The sequence below is a fragment of the Portunus trituberculatus genome, chromosome 17 (assembly GCF_017591435.1).
Source record: "Portunus trituberculatus isolate SZX2019 chromosome 17, ASM1759143v1, whole genome shotgun sequence".
Classification (NCBI taxonomy): domain Eukaryota; kingdom Metazoa; phylum Arthropoda; class Malacostraca; order Decapoda; family Portunidae; genus Portunus; species Portunus trituberculatus.
The window spans coordinates 25,705,025-25,725,224 of NC_059271.1; the positions used below are offsets into that span (position 1 = coordinate 25,705,025).

The 20,200-nt window shown below is 34.5% G+C and overlaps 1 protein-coding gene across 1 annotated transcript in view; it reads left to right on the plus strand.

Moving 5' to 3' along the window:
- The window catches only part of LOC123505133 (DNA damage-binding protein 1-like), a 62,861-nt gene that overhangs the window by 8,574 nt on the left and 34,087 nt on the right, over positions 1-20,200 (plus strand). The window contains exons 3-10 of the mRNA XM_045256221.1: positions 1,259-1,385; positions 2,596-2,731; positions 2,842-2,980; positions 4,101-4,250; positions 6,602-6,743; positions 6,876-7,097; positions 8,088-8,247; positions 10,715-10,823. Coding sequence (XP_045112156.1) covers positions 1,259-1,385; positions 2,596-2,731; positions 2,842-2,980; positions 4,101-4,250; positions 6,602-6,743; positions 6,876-7,097; positions 8,088-8,247; positions 10,715-10,823 — 1,185 coding nt within the window. The remainder of the gene's footprint in view (positions 1-1,258; positions 1,386-2,595; positions 2,732-2,841; positions 2,981-4,100; positions 4,251-6,601; positions 6,744-6,875; positions 7,098-8,087; positions 8,248-10,714; positions 10,824-20,200) is intronic.

Below are 20,200 nucleotides of genomic sequence, written 5' to 3' on the forward strand. Positions count from 1 at the left end.
AACTTCCATAGTAATCTTTCATGTGGCACTTTATCAAATGCCTTTTTTAAATCTAAATAAATACTGTCAATCCATCCCTCTCTCCCTTGTACTTTATTAACTATTCTAGAGTAGAAACTCAATAAATTTGTTACACGCGACTGACCTTTTCTAAACCAATCTTTCTTTCCTTCATCTTTAGGTCTATATCTTGGGACATATTCCCTGACTCCTGTTTTGTATATTTCCAAAAATAAGTTATACTTCTCTTGCACCGTCTCTGAGTTTTCCATTTCCTCCCAGTTTACGTTTTTAAAATAGCTCTTGAGGTTTTCAATATCAGTTCTGTAATTTAATCGGTCTCCTGTGTATGATTCGTCTATCTTCCTTTCCCTCTTCTATATCCATATCTAATATTACATGGTCACTCTTTCCAATTGGGCACTTATGTCTTTTATCATTGTTCATTTGTATATCCCTTGTAAAAACTAGGTCCAATCTCGCCAGCTCATCGTTTCCTCTGAATCTTGTGTTTTCCTTTACTCTTTGTGTGTGTGTGTGTGTGTGTGTGTGTGTGTGTGTGTGTGTGTGTGTGTGTGTGAAACTTTTGTTATGAGTTTTTTTTTATTTGGTATTGTTATGAGAGTATGAATTGTAAAATACACATTTTTACCCAAACTTTAGTTTCAATAGCATCTATTTCAAACAAAATCGATCAAAATCTATATTTTTAGTATGGTGAAGGCCTTCCTTTATTCACTGAATTTAAAATGTAAAGAAAGTAAGAAATACAATGATAGTTGATAACAGCCAGTCAAATAACTAGAATTCACTTTTTGTTCATATGGTGAGGAAGATTTTATTTAATAATATTACATGGTAATATTTATCCTACAATTTTCTTTACATGTATGATGATTTCTTCAAAATTTTGTTAAATACTCTGTACATTAATTAATTTTGGGAGTAAAACAAGAAATAAAAAAGGGGAAAAATGTTCATGTCTTTACTAATCATTCTGCTCTTCCAAAAAATATCACTCCTACATATCTGTCATTCTTTTTGGCATGTCTTTTAGTCTTTTGCTCCTTGGAAGGGGTATATCCATTGGTTTTTCTAGTTTCACTTCTACTCTATATTCTAAAATCCCTCCAAAGATCTTGTTGTTGTGCAGGGAACTTTTAATGCAATTTCTTTTAATGTAACTTATGTGCTCCAAGATGCTCATGAGAACAAGTGGAGTAGACAAATAATGCATTGGCATTCTTGGATTTCTCAGAATGAAAAAAAGGACCTGTTGTTCATCCTGACAACCCGATACTGTGCCATGATCTTGGAGTGTGTTGGGGATGGAGACCAGCTGGAAATTCTGACCCGTGCACACGGAAATGTTGCCGATAAAATTGGTATGATATGGTTAACAGTGGTCTCTTAATTATCATATTCTTATGATAAATGATCACAATCAACTACTGCATTGTTTCTATAGTCATGCTAAATAGTACTGACCCACAGGGTATTGTTCACCAACCTGCCAGATCTCCAACCAAAACATTCACCTTGTACTACTTTTATCATAGTATTATCAACAGGCAATGTTCTAAGAATATTCAGACTATTTCATTAAATAGCAGGTGATACAAATAAGTGTTATATACCAAATCAAATGGAGGTGTTTCATGGACATGTATGATGATGTGGCATATCAGGTCAGGCAGTGTTGTCACATGACCTGAGGCAGGATTTTCCATTGGGGAATAGGGGGAGTCAGGTCACCACGCATTTGCAAATAGACTCACTTCTCATCTGGTTGCCATGATGGAAGGACACTCTGATGCTTCCCCATCTTACTGTGAGTTGTACAGCCAGACCAAGGAAAAAAAGTTTTCATTCAGTGATCTTCAATAATAAGTTCAGCTTAGGACAGTAACTGAAATAAAATACTGTCTCATCTTATATTTCTTTTCATCACTTATTATATAAGACTTGGTATCTCAGGTGAACATAACAGTAAATATTATGTAAATTATCAATCTTATTTTCACATATATAACCAGCACCTTTACTGTATTTAATTTACTTATGGCATAATCACCTGCAAAGATCTGTATGTTTCATGTCCCCTTTCTTTAGGGAAGTCATGGATTGACTTGGATAAAGAACTGTTATTCCGCTTTCTTTAAAGTAATGAGTGATATGGCAACGTCTCACGCATAATCGGTCTCACCCTGTGGGTCAGTACAATTTAGTTTTACTATAGTTGATTCAATCATTATCCTTCATCATTTGATTGCATTAAGAAGAACTTCCTTATCACTATTTATCTCTCTTTTCTACCTGCCTATTCCAGTCAAGTAAAGCTTCTCATCTTTCTATTTTGTCCAATCCATTCTTGTAATTGATCATACCTGTGTTTCTATGTCATTTATTGTGATTTTATGTCTTATATTTGTTTGGTGTAAAAAATGTCCTACTCATTTCCTTTTATTTTTTTCATTGTGATAGATTTATCTTCAACTTTACTGTGCTTCTAAATCTATGATGACTTTTTCTCATCTTTCCATGTTATGCAATTTGAAATTTACAGTACTATTGAAATTTCTTTTTACCAAACAGGCAAACCATGTGAGACAGGAATGATAGCCATTGTTGATCCTCAAGCTAGATGCATTGTCCTACGACTGTATGAAGGTCTCATCAAAGTCATCCCTCTTGACAAAGACAACAATGAACTAAAGGCATACAACATAAGGTGGGACTACTCAAAGCATAGAAAGTACTTATTATATAAGGAAATATGATTTTTGTGTTGTGTAAGTATCCACTAAAAATTATGAAAGTTGCCCATTTTGTTCTTTTCAGGGTTGATGAATTACAGATCCAAGACATTGAATTTCTTTATGGATGTTCCAACCCAACAATCATTATTATATATCAAGACACTCATGGAAGACACATCAGGACCCATGAGATTTCTTTAAAAGAAAAGGAATTTTCTAAGGTAAAGAATATACTGATACCAACAAAGGATTTTAAGAGTGTATTAGATATGATTTAGGATCTTCATTGAAAAAAATTGTAGGCATTTGAAGGATTGATATGCAAGCTGTTTTGTATAGTTGTTAGGCAAAGGACTGAAATATGATACCAGAAACAACTGCTATGAAAATGAAATGCCTAAAATCTTGTATTGACTTTCAGTATTTTTCCATAGACTGTTTACAAGTTACAATTTTGTTGTATTAGAGAAGTATATGGAAATATGTATAACTAGATTAATTTTTAGTACATTACTGATTTGTAGACCATGAATCACAGAGCTGAGGAAGAAAATATGTGATAAATATAAAAACTGATGCTGTTTAGGTGAATGACCATCAAATGTTATTAGGAAAAGAAAGGATACTTCAAGATTTAGACAAGTTATCAGTTTTATGTAACTCATTTTTCATACCATTTATATGTCCTATTTGTAATCTTCATCTTAATCTCACACATAGTACATTAGATTGTACATTAGATTTTCTCACTACAATTTCTTTTCCTTTTTTTTTTTTTTTTTAATGTTCAAATTTTAGTCTGTTATTAACCAGCTCTTTCAACACCAGTTCTCCTTTGCACTCCTCATGTTTCTCTCAATCTTTTGGATACTCTTGTTACACACACACATGTTCCTTGTTTACCTGGTTTCCATTATATTAAATCTCTTCTCACCTGCTTCCTTGTTACTTGTTTCACCTCCATACAAATAGTTTTATTCTTAACGATACCATTTTGTTTAAAGACAAAAAAATAACATAGGATTAGAGTAGGTCCAGACTAGATAACAATCTCAGTATGAAGAGGAATGGGTAAACCAGTGTATGGTGTTTTATTTTGCAATGAATGAATGTTTGTGGCCAGTTGTGTAGTTCAGTGGTCCACCATGGGTCAACAGGTCTAAGGATGTGAATATTTTGTATATGACTATGTGGTGCTTTGTCTGGGCCTTAATGTAGATAGATAAATAGATAGATATAAATAGGAACAGTTCAGTCCTCTTCACACATGTTGAATGTGCTGTATGTAGTATAGTAGAAAAAAAAAAAAAGAACATGTTAGTAAGTTTTTTTTTTTTCCAGATGCCCTGGAAGCAAGACAATGTTGAAATGGAAGCTTCAACTATCATTGCTGTACCTGAACCATATGGTGGAGCAATTATTATTGGGCAAGAAACCATCTCTTACTTCACCAGCACCTCACATGTGACAGTGGCACCAGCACTTATCAAGGTTTAACCTTCTTTAAAATAATTTTATAATTTTATGATAGCATCAAATTAAGTATTAGAGGCAACTTCCTGGTTACTGCTGCAAAGTGCTAGTTTCCAAAGAAATGGATCTGAAAGGATTAACCAAATCTAGAGAAGTGTCTTGAAACTCCTCTAGTAAGAATTTAAGTTGCAGGAAGAGGGAAATAAAGAAGGCAGGCAGGTTAGAAATAAAAGAGGGTATAAAGAATTATAGTTGTTATACATAATTGAAGATTCATTTCTTTACATATATCTTTTATTTGTGTATGTATTTATCTAGTTTTATTTATTTATTTGTGACATACAAGAAATCAGGTGTGTCCCTTCTGTATTGTATTTAAAAATATCTAAACCTTTCCTTGAAAGTGTGTGTGTGTGTGTGTGTGTGTGTGTGTGTGTGTGTGTGTGTGTGTGTTTGTATTTACCTAGATGTAATTACGCTGTCTCTTCCCAATCTTGTTTGAGTGTCCTCGTTCATCTAGTTCCATCTTCTTTCAGCAACAATGGGTTTTGTCTGTCTATCCCCTCAACATGGTTAACCATTATACACATTGTTATTACATCTCTCTCTCTTCTGTCTTACAAAGTTAACAATACCATTTTCTTCAATCCCTCTGCATAGGTTAGGTCTTTCATCTCATGTATCATCTTTGTAGCTATCCTCTGAATCCTTTCCAACTTCTCGTTATCTTTCTTCATATGCAGAAATGTATGTATTTACCTAGTTGTATTGTACAGGGTTTGAGTGGGGCTCATAGTTTTGTGTCTCGTGTCTCCATTTATCCAATTTTTCCTTAAAGTTATACACATTATGTGCTATAACAACTTAATTATTCAATGCATTCCACTTCACTGTTCTGTGTGTAAAACTATATTTTCCAATATCCTTTACACTGCCTATCCTAATCTTCTTTACATGACCTCTTGTCCTTCTGTCTTCTTCTGTCACCAGCACCAGGTTTTCCTTGTCTATCTTTTCAATGACATTGACTGTTTTGTACATTAGGTCTCCTCGTTCTCTTCTATCTTGTTAGGTTGGTAGTCCCATTTCCTTCAGCCGTTCTTCATATGTTAGGTCCTTTAGTTCCGGCACCATCCTTGTAGCAATCTTCTGTATCCGTTCTAATCTTCTTTTATCTTTTTTAGTGCTCAAAGACCACACCACAAATGCATATTCCAGCTTAGGACATATCATGCTTGTGATTTTTTTCATCATATCTTTGTCCATGAATTGAAATACCTTTTATATTAGTCAACATTTTATATGATAATCCAAATATCTTGCTTATGTGTTCTTAGGGATTCAGGTTTTCCTGTATAATCACTCCCAGATCTTTTTCCTCTTCATTATTTGTTCCTTTTCCATCAGATAGTTCCATACTGGTCTTCTTTTGCACTTTCCTAGTTCCATTACATGACATTTCTGGGCATTGAACTCCAATTTCCACTTCTTACTCCACTCATAGATTTTGTTTATATCTTCGTGTAACATCAAACAGTCCTCTCTGGTTTTGATAACTCATAGCAGTTTTGCATCATCAGCAAATAAATTGATATAACTGTTTATCCCATTGTGAATATCGTTTACCTAAATCTGAAACATGATGGAGGCTAACACTGACCCTTGTGGCACTCCAAGGTGAGTATGTATCTCTGATCACTGTTCTCATCTCCCTGTCCTTCAAATAATCCTTTGTCCATTCTAACAAGGTTCTTTGCAGTTCTCCTACATTCTCTAGTTTCCAAAGTAGTCTTCCATGAGGGACTTTATCAAAAGCATTTTTATGTCTAGGTATATTGTGTCCACTCATCCATCTCTGCTTTCCAGTCCTTCTATTACTCTCGAGTAGAAGCTTAATAAGTTCGTCATACATGACTTTCCTGTCCTGAACCCAAATTGTCTGTTTGATATGAGTTGTTGTTCTTCCAGATGTTTAACCCATTTTTCTTTGATAATTATTTGTGTGTGTGTGTGTGTGTGTGTGTGTACAGAACTGTAGGAGCTGTGAAGGAAAAGGATTTGGATAGATGAATGGAGACTAGGATATGAGTGAACTTTGAGGGCAGACTTACTTTTACAGATCCTTTGTCTATTGCAATGTATTTTGATTGCTTACAAGTCCAGTATATAAAAATATATTTTGCTTAGTGCCATCATCGGGAAGAGCATTACTTATTATTCCTATAAAGAGGGAATTTTCCCCTCATAGAATATGAGAAAAAATCTAGGTATTATCTGTTTCCTTTTCCCTGTATAAGGAAATAACAAAGAAATCTATTTTATCTAAAAATTAAGGTTATGATTTATTATTTGAAATATATTTCCAACAGACAAGCACCATTGTTTGTTATGGGAAAGTTGATGCAAATGGCTCCCGGTACCTGCTGGGAGACATGTCTGGTAGGCTCTTCATGTTGCTGTTGGACAAATCAGATGACCGACCTGAGGCTCTTGTGAAGCTGGAACTACTTGGTAAAGATATCTGTCATGTCTCTTGTAAGAAATCTCAAAATGACAATATTGTAAATATTTTTGGACTGGTTTGAATAATCAAGATCTACAAATTTTGCATTTTTTAAAAACTCATATTTTTAATGTTTTCAGGAGAGACCTCTATACCTGAGTGTCTAACATACCTGGACAATGGTGTGGTTTTTGTGGGTTCTCGCCTTGGTGACTCTCAGTTAGTGAAGCTCAACACAGAACCAGATGCATCTGGTCAGTATGTGACTATAATGCAGACCTTCAATAATCTTGGTCCCATTGTGGACATGGTGGTTGTGGACCTAGAGCGACAGGGACAAGGACAGCTTGTGACTTGCTCAGGTTGGTTTTTCACTGCTATCAGTATTACTTTTGTGTTTTGATGCACTGTGAGATTTTAGATTTTGCTCATAAATGATATCATGAATGATTTAAAATGCAAGAAACTTATGAATTGAGGAAATAGAATTTGGCAGTGTGTGTGTGTGTGTGTGTGTGTGTGTGTGTGCGTGTGTGAGTGTGTGTGTGTAGGATGTTTTGTATTGGCTAACTGCCTTATCAGAATATTGTCTTGATGTGTAGTTAGACACACTGAAAAGAAATATTTTTATATTTGTTAAAAAGAGTTTCTGAAGTAATGGGTAGTGTTTCAGCTCACCACCATTCTGTAAGATATTAATAGTTCAGGAATGGATATATAATATGGGCTTTGTATCTTGGTACATTGTAAATTGAAGACTCATTAGGTGTAGCTTTTAAAAATATAGCATATGATTATTTTTGTCATGGAATGTTATTTGATTAAGTTGTATATACTGTATATATATATATATATATATATATATATATATATATATATATATATATATATATATATACATACATATTTGGAGGCATTGGCATAGTGGATAAGGTGGTGAGAGTGGGATCAGGGAGACATCCATACATAGGTTCGAATCCCACCATGTGCCACCTTGAAACTTTGTCATTTGTCGAGTGGTTTAAAGTTACATACATGTCACCATGATACTCAGGTTCTAGGTGGAGGTGTAATTGCTTTACACCAAAGATGCACATGGGTAGGTGATATAGGCCCTAATATGGGTACCACTATAAGTAAAATTGCCTGCACTGCTAAAGGGCAGAAGTTGGACAACGCTTTCCATACTCTTTCAAGTATACCCTACAGGCACTATAGCAAATAACATATATATATATATATATATATATATATATATATATATATATATATATATATATATATATATATATATATATATATATCAAGATGATTTGATTGACACATTGACACTAAATGTCTTACAATTTCAGGAGCTTTCAAGGAAGGATCACTAAGGATAATTCGAAATGGCATTGGAATTCATGAGCAAGCATCCATTGAACTAGAGGGTATCAAGGGAATGTGGTCCCTCAGTGTGAATTCTCCCAAGTTCCATAACACCATTGTGCTCTCATTTGTAGGCTTAACAAGGTTGGTATTCATCATTCCTTTGTTGGTAATGAATTGTCACTGTACAATTTCTGAAAATGCTTATTTCAATTTCAGTTATTAATAGTCATAATTTAGTACAAACATTCCAATATTATGAGTGCAAGTAGAAAATTGAAATAACACTGAAATTAGCTTTGTTAATTTAGGAGTTATGGACAATGTTTAAATTTAAATTATCCTAGTATTCACCATGTAAGCCTAATGTAGACTTTCTAGCAGATGTAGTGTGATTCCTTCCTTGGTGAAATGTCCCAGTTAATTCTTTCTCTGGGGTATTTATCCCTAGAAGAATGAAACCCAAGAATTATTTGTCCCCTATAGTAAAGCTAAATTGTATTGGTCCGTAGGGTGATGCCGATAATCTGTGCGACAGTGCCATATCTTTCATTACTTCAAGGAAAACCGAATAACTGTTCTTTATTCAATTTAATGCTTGACCGCTAAAAAAATGGAGTGGGGGACAAGACATGAAGATGCCATAGGTGCATTAAATACAGTAAAGGTGCTGGTTATAAAAGTGAAAATGAGGTTGATGATTTACTTAATATTTATGACCTCTCAAGATACCCTATGTAATATAATGAATGGGGAAAAACACTGATTAGGTTCTGGTGCATATCTTATTTGCACTAGGACAAATCCTCTTCACCGTGGCTTCAGATATACCAACTCCATCTGCTGTCCTCTTCCTTGCTTGATTTGTGGGTAAAAGTGGTCCTTGCAAGCTTTTTCTTTTAAGAAGTATTTATTAATTCTGTAGACAAATTCCTAAGTTTGGCTGTACAACACACAGTAAGACGGGGAAGTGTCAGTGTGTCCTTCCATTGTGGTGACCAGATGAGAAGTGACCTGATATGCACCTGCGTGCTGACCTGACTCCCTACCCCTTCCCCAGGGAAAATCCCACCTCAGGTGGAGTGGCAACGTCACATGTCCTGATATGCCCCATTGTCATACATGTCCATGAAATACCTTCATTTGATTTGGTATATAACGCTTATTTGTATACCTGCTATTTAATGAAATAGTTGGAATATCCTTAGAATGCTGTTTGTTGATAATACTATGATTAAAGAACCGTGAGTATTATAGGCTGAATATTTTGATTGGAAATCTGGCAGAATGGCGAACTACACCCTACGGTCAGTATAATTTAGTTTTACTATAGTATGATTCATTCCCTTGGCTGTATTTTCATCATGTTGGTTATGAAGCTGGTACTATGAGTAGTATTATATCTGTCCATCAATTGATATGAGAGAGAGAGAGAGAGAGAGAGAAATACCTTGACAGGACTGAGTGAGTGTTATTGCATGGCAAAATCTTAAACTGTTTCCATCCTCTCGGTGTTAATGATGGCCTTTCATCTTTCAAATCTTTGGTTTGTATGTGTTGTCATCCCTCATCAGTCTAAAGAAAAAGTCATGGAAGAATTTTGTGCCATATAGTGCCTTGGAGTGTTATCATGGCTGATAAAGTCCTTTCTATCAAAGAAAATGGACTAATGGCATGGATAAGGGAAGAGATGATAGCCAGAGGAGACAAGTAGATTACTATTTTTAAAAACTATCAGACTATTGGTAAACTTTTATTTTTTCATACAACAGTAACAGTGAAATGATAAAACATTTTTTTAGAGTATCTGGAAGAAAACGAGAGGTAAAGTACCAAGAAAATTTAGTTATATTTTAGTGAAACAAAAGAGCATATTAGACATCATAAAGAAATTGTAAACATGATCATATCAGGGAAGTGTCTTTTACAAAGGCCAAACCTTATTACCTTCAGTCAGAGCAAGAAGCAGCAGTTTTCTTAGCATTATATCATAACTTGGACAGAAATTATTCCCACATAGTTTTGCTGAGTTTGGTCTGACGACTCAGTTTAGTCAACATGATATCTTCCCCACCAAAATAACAAATATCATCTTTATATATATATATATATATATATATATATATATATATATATATATATATATATATATATATATATATATATATATATATATATATATATTTATTTATTTATTTATTTATTTATTTATTTATATATATATATATATATATATATATATATATATATATATATATATATATATATATATATATATATATATATATATATATATATATATATATATATATATATATATATATATATATATATATATATATATATATATATATATATATATATATATATATATATATATATATATATATATATATATATATATATATATATATATATATATATATATATATATATATATATATATATATATATATATATATATATATATATATATATATATATATATATATATATATATATATATATATATATATATATATATATATATATAGTTAATGTGTTATTTGTAGTTAAATACCTTGTTTGATAAGAACTTTACATTAGTTTTTAAGATTATGTGTAATTTCAGGGTGCTGACACTTAGTGGAGAAGAAGTTGAAGAAACAGAGATTGCTGGCTTTGTGTCAGACCAACAAACGTTCCTGTCTGCCAATGTTAAATATGATCAGCTTCTTCAGGTAGAGTTGTAGTCTTCTAAGGTAGTGCTATACTAGGCTGAATTTATTTGTTTTTATTTTTCTCTACTGTAAGATTGTCTAAACTCTTGTCCACTGTAACAGTTAATGCTAATAGTTATTGAGACAGTTCACCTCTTCTAGCTGTTCTATGCTTGAATGAGGTGAATTCCTCTAAGTACCATATATCTTAGTGGATAAGACAACTTTTAGATGAAACAACCCTTGAATTTTAGTCCAAATTTTGATGCTTTTGAACTTATGGATGACATTGGTGGTTAAGACGACAGCCAAACTACCAAGTCATCCTTAGTAGTGTTTAGGTCAATGAGCACTAGACAGATGACACAGTTATGTAGTGTACTTACCAGTACAGTAAATAATAGAATACCTTAAATGTATTACCAGTAATAAGAAAGCATAATTTCCAAGCAGCAAAGCTGAATCTGAAATATAATTTCTACCAACTATTTTTGTACGTCATGAAAAAGGATGGATGGATGAAGATGGTGAAAAATCATGTGTGGTACAAACAGTTATCTTAAACATAAACAAACCCTTGTGCTGCCTGTGTGTGTTGGCCTGTTGGCTGTAATTTTCTCCTGTATATCATTTTTTTTTTTTTTTTAGGAGAATCACTAACATTCTTCAAGATTTTTCAGTGTATGAGCTTCTCTCCTCTACAACATTGCAAGCTGTAAAAATTCATAATCTCCCAAATTTGCTTTTCTTTACTATTTTACCTGGGGATCCATACCTCCAAGAAAGACTGGGGAGAATTTTCACAACCTTCTAGTTTATCTATTCATCTACAATGCCAGCTGATTTTTATTTTATTGTGTCTAACTTCCCAAAAGTCATAATATAAGGTTATTGTTTACATACAATAATATTTTCCTCAAAATTTTAAAATGGTGCATTCTACCAGATGTCACCCCCACATGTGGGGCCCCTCCATCTGATTGGATGGTTGATCAGCTGTTGGACTGTAGAGCATACATATATGGCCACCCACAGGAGATTGGCTACTATCTTCATAACTGTAGAGCTTGCTGATGACTGCTTTAGATGCTATAGAAATTATTCATAAAAGAAATTAGATATAGTAGTGCCTCAAGAAACGAGTGTCTCACCTTACGATCAATTCAGGTTACAAGCACAAACTACTTGCAAAATTTGCATCAGTATACGAGCATTCGCTCAGGTTATGAGTAAGTCTGTGGTTAACCTATGTGGTTCCTGCTGCTCTATCATGAATCACACTCTTAGTGTACACACACACACACACACACACACACACACACACACACACACACACACACACACACACACACACACACACACACACACACACACACACACACACACACACACACACACACACACACACACACACACACACACACACACACACACACACACATATATATATATATACATATATATATATATATATATATATATATATATATATATATATATATATATATATATATATATATATATATATATATATATATATATATATATATATATATATATATATATATATATATATATATATATATATATATATATATATATATATATATATATATATATATATATATATATATATATATATATATATATATATATATATATATATATATATATATATATATATATATATATATATATATATATATATATATATATATATATATATATATATATATATATATATATATATATATATATATATATATATATATATATATATATATATATATATATATATATATATATATATATATATATATATATATATATATATATATATATATATATATATATATATATATATATATATATATATATATATATATATATATATATATATATATATATATATATATATATATATATATATATATATATATATATATATATATATATATATATATATATATATATATATATATATATATATATATATATATATATATATATATATATATATATATATATATATATATATATATATATATATATATATATATATATATATATATATATATATATATATATATATATATATATATATATATATATATATATATATATATATATATATATATATATATACACACACACACACACACACACACACACACACACACACACACACACACACACACACACACACACACACACACACACACACACACACACACACACACACACACACACACTCAGGAGAAAGTGCTAAGAAATGAGAAAAAAAATTAAGCAAAGGAAAAAAACAAGAAAAGACGGAGATCGAGAAAAAAAAATTCTACTGAGGGTTCTAGATATGAGGCTAAAGAAGTGGTACCTACGGAAGAAAGAGGAGGTCATGGAGGAGGCAAGAAATTAAGAGTGACTTATACTGATATAGATGGGTTGTTATGAAGCATGTTGGAGATTAGGGATTTTTTGAAAGAGAAAAAGCCACATGTAATGTGCATAGTTGAAACAAAACAAAGAGAGCAGATCCATTTTAACTTTAAAGAGGAGGGATATAATAGCTGGAGGAGAGACAGGTAAGGTAAAGGGGAGGAGTGCTAATGATGGTTTGTGATAATATATGTGTGGAGGATGTGCAATATGGGGAGGACAAAGTGGAAGTAATGGGAGTAACAATCAAAACAAAGGAATTGAAGAAGAGAAAAATTATAGTTACATATGTGCGACCTAAGACTAATACATGGAAAACTGAAGAACATGAAAATATACAAAGAGAGGTGATTAAGTGCGTAGATAACATGATAAGAAAAGATGGAAGAATACTTCTAGTTGGAGACTATAACTGCAAAAAAGTAAACAGGAGAGAAATGGAAGTAATGGATAATGCTGGGCAGTGGAGTGAGGAAGTGTTACAATTGACTATGGTTAATACAATGGATCAGTGGGTGGAAGAGTCAACAAGGTACAGGGGAGAAGAAGAACCATTGTTGCTTGACCTAGTATTCACAAAGAAACCAGAGCCCCCTCCAATCATACCATACCTTTGTCCAATGGGAAGAAATAAACAGTTGGCACTATGATAACTCCGTAGGTCGCTCCTTGCACTCGTTTCCCCAACAGTGTTATCTCCAATCAGTGGCGCTCAACACCAACAGCGTCGTCTCCAGCACGGTAACGCACCACACGAACGTAAGGAGCCGTGAGTGAACGTCCTTTCACTAGCTAAGTTCATAGAGGAATGAGGAGGCAGCGGAGTGCCTTTTACTGAGGGTCACCCAGCAGAAACTTAAGGAATGAGCTATGCCTATGAAGAGTAATGATGTTACTGATAACGGGGAGGGGAGGCGTCAGCGTGACCCCTTTTCCAGCGGGTCCCGCTGGTCCCGCTGGTTCTGCGGGTCACGCTGGTGTAAACACTTACCGTATTTTTGAAAGAAATTTCTAAGAAAAAAAAGTCATTCTCATACAAGAACACATTCACCATATACCCGATCACTGAACACAAAAACATCAGAAGCAAGGAGTCTGCAAGACACTATTGTTTCACCACTCATTACAAATTTGCTGGAGCACTCACCACAAATTTAAAACTATGTAAATAAAAACACCATAGCTAAATACATATATACAGTGAAACAGTCCATCTCTTCTTGTTTTAGTGGTGGGCGACGGCATGATTTGGACCTGTTGTTTACATTACGGAATCACTTGTCCGATCACTGAAACCAAACGCGTCAGTGCTGCAGTTTGTATTTATTTTATTTTGCAGTCGTGCTTCATAGGATTTATCAATGTGAATAAAATTCACAAGTGGAGTTTTGACTTTTGCTTGAATGAGTAAGCCACTTGGATGTTCTATTAATAAAGGTATAAAGGCACCTGGCATGATATGTGTGCGTTCGTGTTGCATGTATGTGTGTGTTGCAATGAGACGAGGGAGCGGCCCGTTTTCTCCACACGCTGAATAGGCTGCAGGAAGGATTATGGTATTGTGAATACTTGTAACACCTAAGTACTGAGTTTACATAATATAAAAGGCTAAATTAAATGGTACTAAAGCTAACATCATAATGTGATGACTCAACATACAAATCCAGGTCACTATCTGTCAAGTGTCCAAGCTCACTTGAGGTTGGATGCTGCCTTACAATACATTCATCTTAGAAGATGCACTAGTATTTTTCAGGGTATTTTTTAGGAAAAAAAGTGCGTCTTGTAAGCCGTAAAATGCGGTACTCTCTTCCTCTCTCTACTCTCTCTCTCTCTCTCTCTCTCTCTCTCTCTCTCTCTCTCTTCTCTCTCTCTCTCTCTCTCTCTCTCTCTCTCTCTCTCTCTCTCTCTCTCTCTCTCTCTCTCTCTCTCTCTCTCTCTCTCTCTCTCTCTCTCTCTCTCTCTCTCTCTCTCTCTCTCTCTCTCTCTCTCTCTCTCTCTCTCTCTCTCTCTCTCTCTCTCTCTCTCTCAGCCGTCAAGGGCTGCTACAGGTACAATGCTACATGCATACAAGCTAAAAAGGCAAAAGATAAAGCCTGAAGAAACTCATAAAACAGAGAAATGACTATTACAGATGACAATGCAAAGATGCCAGAAATGTATATGTTAGAGTAAGGAGAGAGGAAGAAAGAAACTTTGAGAAAGATGTGGTAAATAAAAGCAAAGATGAACCCAAACTTTTCTACAAGTTTATAAATGGCAAAACAAAGAACAAGGAAACAATTGAAAAAATAATTTAAGAAGGGAAGACATACCAAACAGAGAAAGAAATGTGTGAAATAATGAATAAGAGCTTCAAAACAGTGTTCATTGCAGAAGATGATTTCACAAAACCTAGTAGGACAATGCATTGTCAAGGATTACAGGAGATCACAGTGCACAAAGAGGATATTGGAAGGTTATTGGATAAGTTGGATGTCAGAAAAGCAAGGGGGATAGATGGTGTATTAGTCTCAGTATTAAAAAATGGATCCAATTTGGGAAATAATTATAAGTTTAATAAATGAAGGGAAAGTTTCTCTGGAATGGAAGAGGGCCAATGTAATTCCAATATTAAAGGAGGAAAGCCAACTGAACCATTAAACTATAGACCAGTGTCACTTACAAGTGTCTTGGGGAAGCTGTGTGAAATAATTATAAAAGAAAAATGGATTAAATTTCTAGAAGAGGAGCAAATCATATCAAACAGACAATTTGAGTTCAGAACATGGGGGTCATGTGTATCAGACTTATTAAGCTTTTACTTGAGAGTTATTGTAGGACTTGAAAACAGAGATGAATAGGTGGACACAGTATACCTGGATATTAAAAAGGCTTTTGATAAAGTCCCTCATGGAAGACTACTTTGGAAACTACGAGGAACTTTGCTAGAATGGAGAAGAGATTATTTGAAGGATAGGGAAATGAGGACTGTGATTAGAGATACATACTCATCTTGGGGTAAAGTAACTAGCGGAGTGCCACAAGGGTCAGTGTTAGCCCCCATTGTGTTTCAGATTTATGTAAATGACATTGACATTGGGATAAACAGTTACATAAATTTATTTGCTGATGATGCAAAACTGCTAAGAGTTATCAAAACCAGAGAGGACTGTCTGCTATTGCAAGAAGATATAAGTAAGATGTATGAGTGGAGCAGGAAGTGGAAATTGGACTTTAATGCCAAGAAATGTCACATAATGGAACTAGGAAAGAGTAAGAGAAGATCAGTATGGAACTATTTGATGGGAGAGGAACAAATAATCAAGACTAAAGAGGAAAAGATTTGGGAGTGATCATACAGGAAAATCTGACCCCCGAAAAACACATAAGCAAGATATTTGGACTATCATATAAGATGTTGACTAATATAAGAGTGGCATATCAATACATGGACAAAGATATGATGAAAACAATCATCACAAGCATGATATATCCAAGGCTGGAATATGCAGCAGTGGTGTGGTCTCAGAGCTTTAAAAAGGATATAAGAAAATTGGAAAGGATACAGAAAATTGCTACAAAGATGGTGCCGGAATTAACGGACCTCACATAAGAACGACTGAAGGAAATGGGACTTCCATCCTTACAAGATAGAAGAGAACGTGGGGACCTAATAACAATTTACAAGATAGACAAAGAAGACCTGGTGCTGTTGACAGAAGATGGAAGGACAAGAGGACATGAGAAGAAGATCATGGTGAGGCAGTGTGTGAAGGACATTGGAAAATACAGTTTTCCACATAGTACGGTGGAAAAGTGGAATGTACTGGATATTGAAGTTGTTACAGCACATAATGTGCATAAATTTAAGGGAAAATGAGATAAATGGAGATTTGGAGACAGGACACTATGAGTCTCGCTCGAATCCTGTACAATACAACTAGGTAAATACCGGCAACCCCCGCTCAACGAACAGGTTACGTTCCTAAAAAGCGTTTGTTAAGCGAATTTTCATTAAGCGAATCAATTATAACAAGTTTAACCCCTGACTTGAACTTTCATTGAGAGTAAAGAAAGCGAGATGCATCATAGTACAGTAAAAGGTTTAATGAAAGTAAACATTATGAAGTTAAACATTTAACCCTTAAAGTATGGTGATCGTATATGTACGATTGTAGGGTCGCATATGGAGAGGCGGGGATCGTACCGGTAATCATGATTTTTCCGCGCTAAACGTTTGAATCTCTCCCCCTCACTATTGGTCCTGGGGCAAGTGGAGGTATCTGGCATCTTTTCTCGCTCATCTGCTTGAGCCTTGAGACATATGTTCCCTCACAATAGGTCATCTTTTCCCATTTTGAGGCGACATCTGGCAACCCCCATCAGCCGGAGGGAGGAAACTGTACTCCGAGTGATGTTATGTCAGTGTTATTCGGTAATGACATTGAGGAGTGATGAAAATGAAGACAGTGATTTTTTTATTGAGACAGAAAACTGGTGTGTGTCACCCCTGGTTGCCTCTACAGGACTGTGCTTGTCGGCTAAGTCACGTGAATCCCATTGCTAATAAGAGTTGGCAGATTCCAATTATTATAGAAATCCACAATACTTGTAATAAGTGGTTTCTTTTTCTTTTCCTGTTTTACACATCATTTCATATATTTGAGTTTGCATTTTCTTGACAGGAAAGTGCAGAAATTCCTACTTTTATATCAAATTCAAATGCCCAAAAGGAGAGAGAGAGAGAGAGAGAGGAAGAAGACGAAAGAGAGAGAGCGAGAGCGCGCGCGGTGTTATCTGAGCTAGGGAGGTATATCTTAGGGGCGGGTTCTGCCATGAATTTTTTTATATGCAATAACTTTGCTCTCAGAGATCATAACATGTTAAAAATTACATCATTATACTCAGAATAACACAAAGAAATATGTTTCTATAAGGAAAAAATATTTTTAGCATTTTTGACAGGTGTGATTTTTCCCCGTTGTAGGGAGGCGGTGGCATAGTGGATAAGGTGGTGATTGTTGTTGTTTTATTTTTGCTGGTATCCCAGCAGGGCTATGTAGAGCCCTCTAGAGTGTGAATGTCTAGTGGATAAGGTGGTGAGCGTGGGATCGGACAGACGTCCACGCTTAGGTTCGAATCCCACCACGTACAGCCTTAAAACACTTTGCCATTTGTCGAGTGGTTTAAAGTTACCTACATATTACCATGATACCCAGGTTCTAGGTGGTTACACTCAAGATGAGCTTGGGCGGTGATATGGGCCCTAATATGGGTACCACTATAAATAAAATTGCCTGCGCCACTAATGGGCGGAAGCTGAACAGCGCTTCCCATACACTCTTCAAGTGTGCCTACAGGCGCTATAGGCCTTACCATAAAAAAAAAAAAAAAAAAAAAACAGACGGAAAGTAAATCAACCCCCTGTACTTTGAGGGTTAAGCAGTTTAATTTAAGACTAATTCATTATAATGTACACTAATGTATGTATGTAAGTAACTTTATAATGATGATCTTAAATTTATGAAGGGAGGGAGATTGGAGCGGGAAAAACGCTAGCCGGCAACTTGTGGAATGTAAACAAAGGGCGCATTATTGTACCGCATACAAAACTTATGTACCACATTTCCACAAGGCTTTCCATTTTATCCATTGGTCACGAGTTCAGGTGGTTCTTTTAGCTTGCAAGGAAGATATAGTCTCACCAGCCTTCTTAATAGAGTCTACTGACTTGAAAATAGTAGAGACAGTAGATGGAGTCAGCCATGGTGGTGAGCAATGCTATTAGTTTTCTCGCTCTCTCATGTCTGTGAATAATATTCAGCTTCATTTCAAAAGTAAGAGACTTCCTGGTCTTCTTAGCAATGCTAGGTGACATTGCAGGGCGTTTTGCTAACGCTGTTATTGTTTTGAACTAGGGGGAGTGAGTGGTGCACCTTTTGTCCACGAGAGGCGCTGGTGTATTCAAAAGCCTGTCGGCTTGCGTGATACGGCGGGGCTTTCAAACTTGGAAAAAATTACCTGGATAAAATTTCGTTAAAGCGAGTTTGGTGTTCGTTAAACGAGCAGATGGTTGTAAAAGGAAACCTTCGTAGCGAAATTTCGTTGTGTGAACCTTCATTAAGCGGGGGTTGGGGTTGCCTGTACACATCTTCACGCCACCCAAACTCTGCTTTCCACACAGTGCCTCTTTGTTTAGTAATATAGAATATAGCAAGGGACCACTATATTATATTATTTATCATTGTTATTTGTTAGAAAATTACTTTAATTTTGCATAAATACCATTTTAATTGATTTGTATATATGATTTTTTTTTTTTTGGTGTGGAATGCATTAATTGGATTTCCAATGTTTTAAATGGAAAATTTGTTTTGCGATATGAGTGTTTCAGGAAATGAGCTATGTTATGGAATGAATTAAATTGTAATCCGAGGTACCACTGTTTTAAGTAAGCAAGAGGAGGAGAGAAGAGAGGCTGCATAATTAATATGCTTTCTCTTTCTGTCTGGGGTACATCATATATCACCTCTCCAGACTGTGAGTCATGAGTGATGCTATTCCAGTTATAGTTCACTTTAGAATGCTCCTTAATCTTCAGGAAGCTTCCAAAGTTAGTTTTGGAACACTATAGGACAATTTTGAAGATTCCTGTCATCTAATAATATACTCTGAAACATTTGGGAATGGTAGTTACAGTGGCTGGAATAATTGAGACAGTTGAAAAGTAGGGTGAAAAGCAGAAAATTACCTGATGGACTGAAATATACCTTTGACCATAGGAATCAGGACATGATTGTAAAGAGAGGATTGTTATAGTTTGTCATTAAAATCCTCGTTTCATGTTCCTGAGGTTATAATAGGTGATTGTAGATGAGTTAGTGATGTTGATGACTCATAGAAAGGAAATTAGCCTAGCAGTTACATATTTGTTTATTTTGATGAAGATTGAATAAATATTTAAACAAATTATACACAAG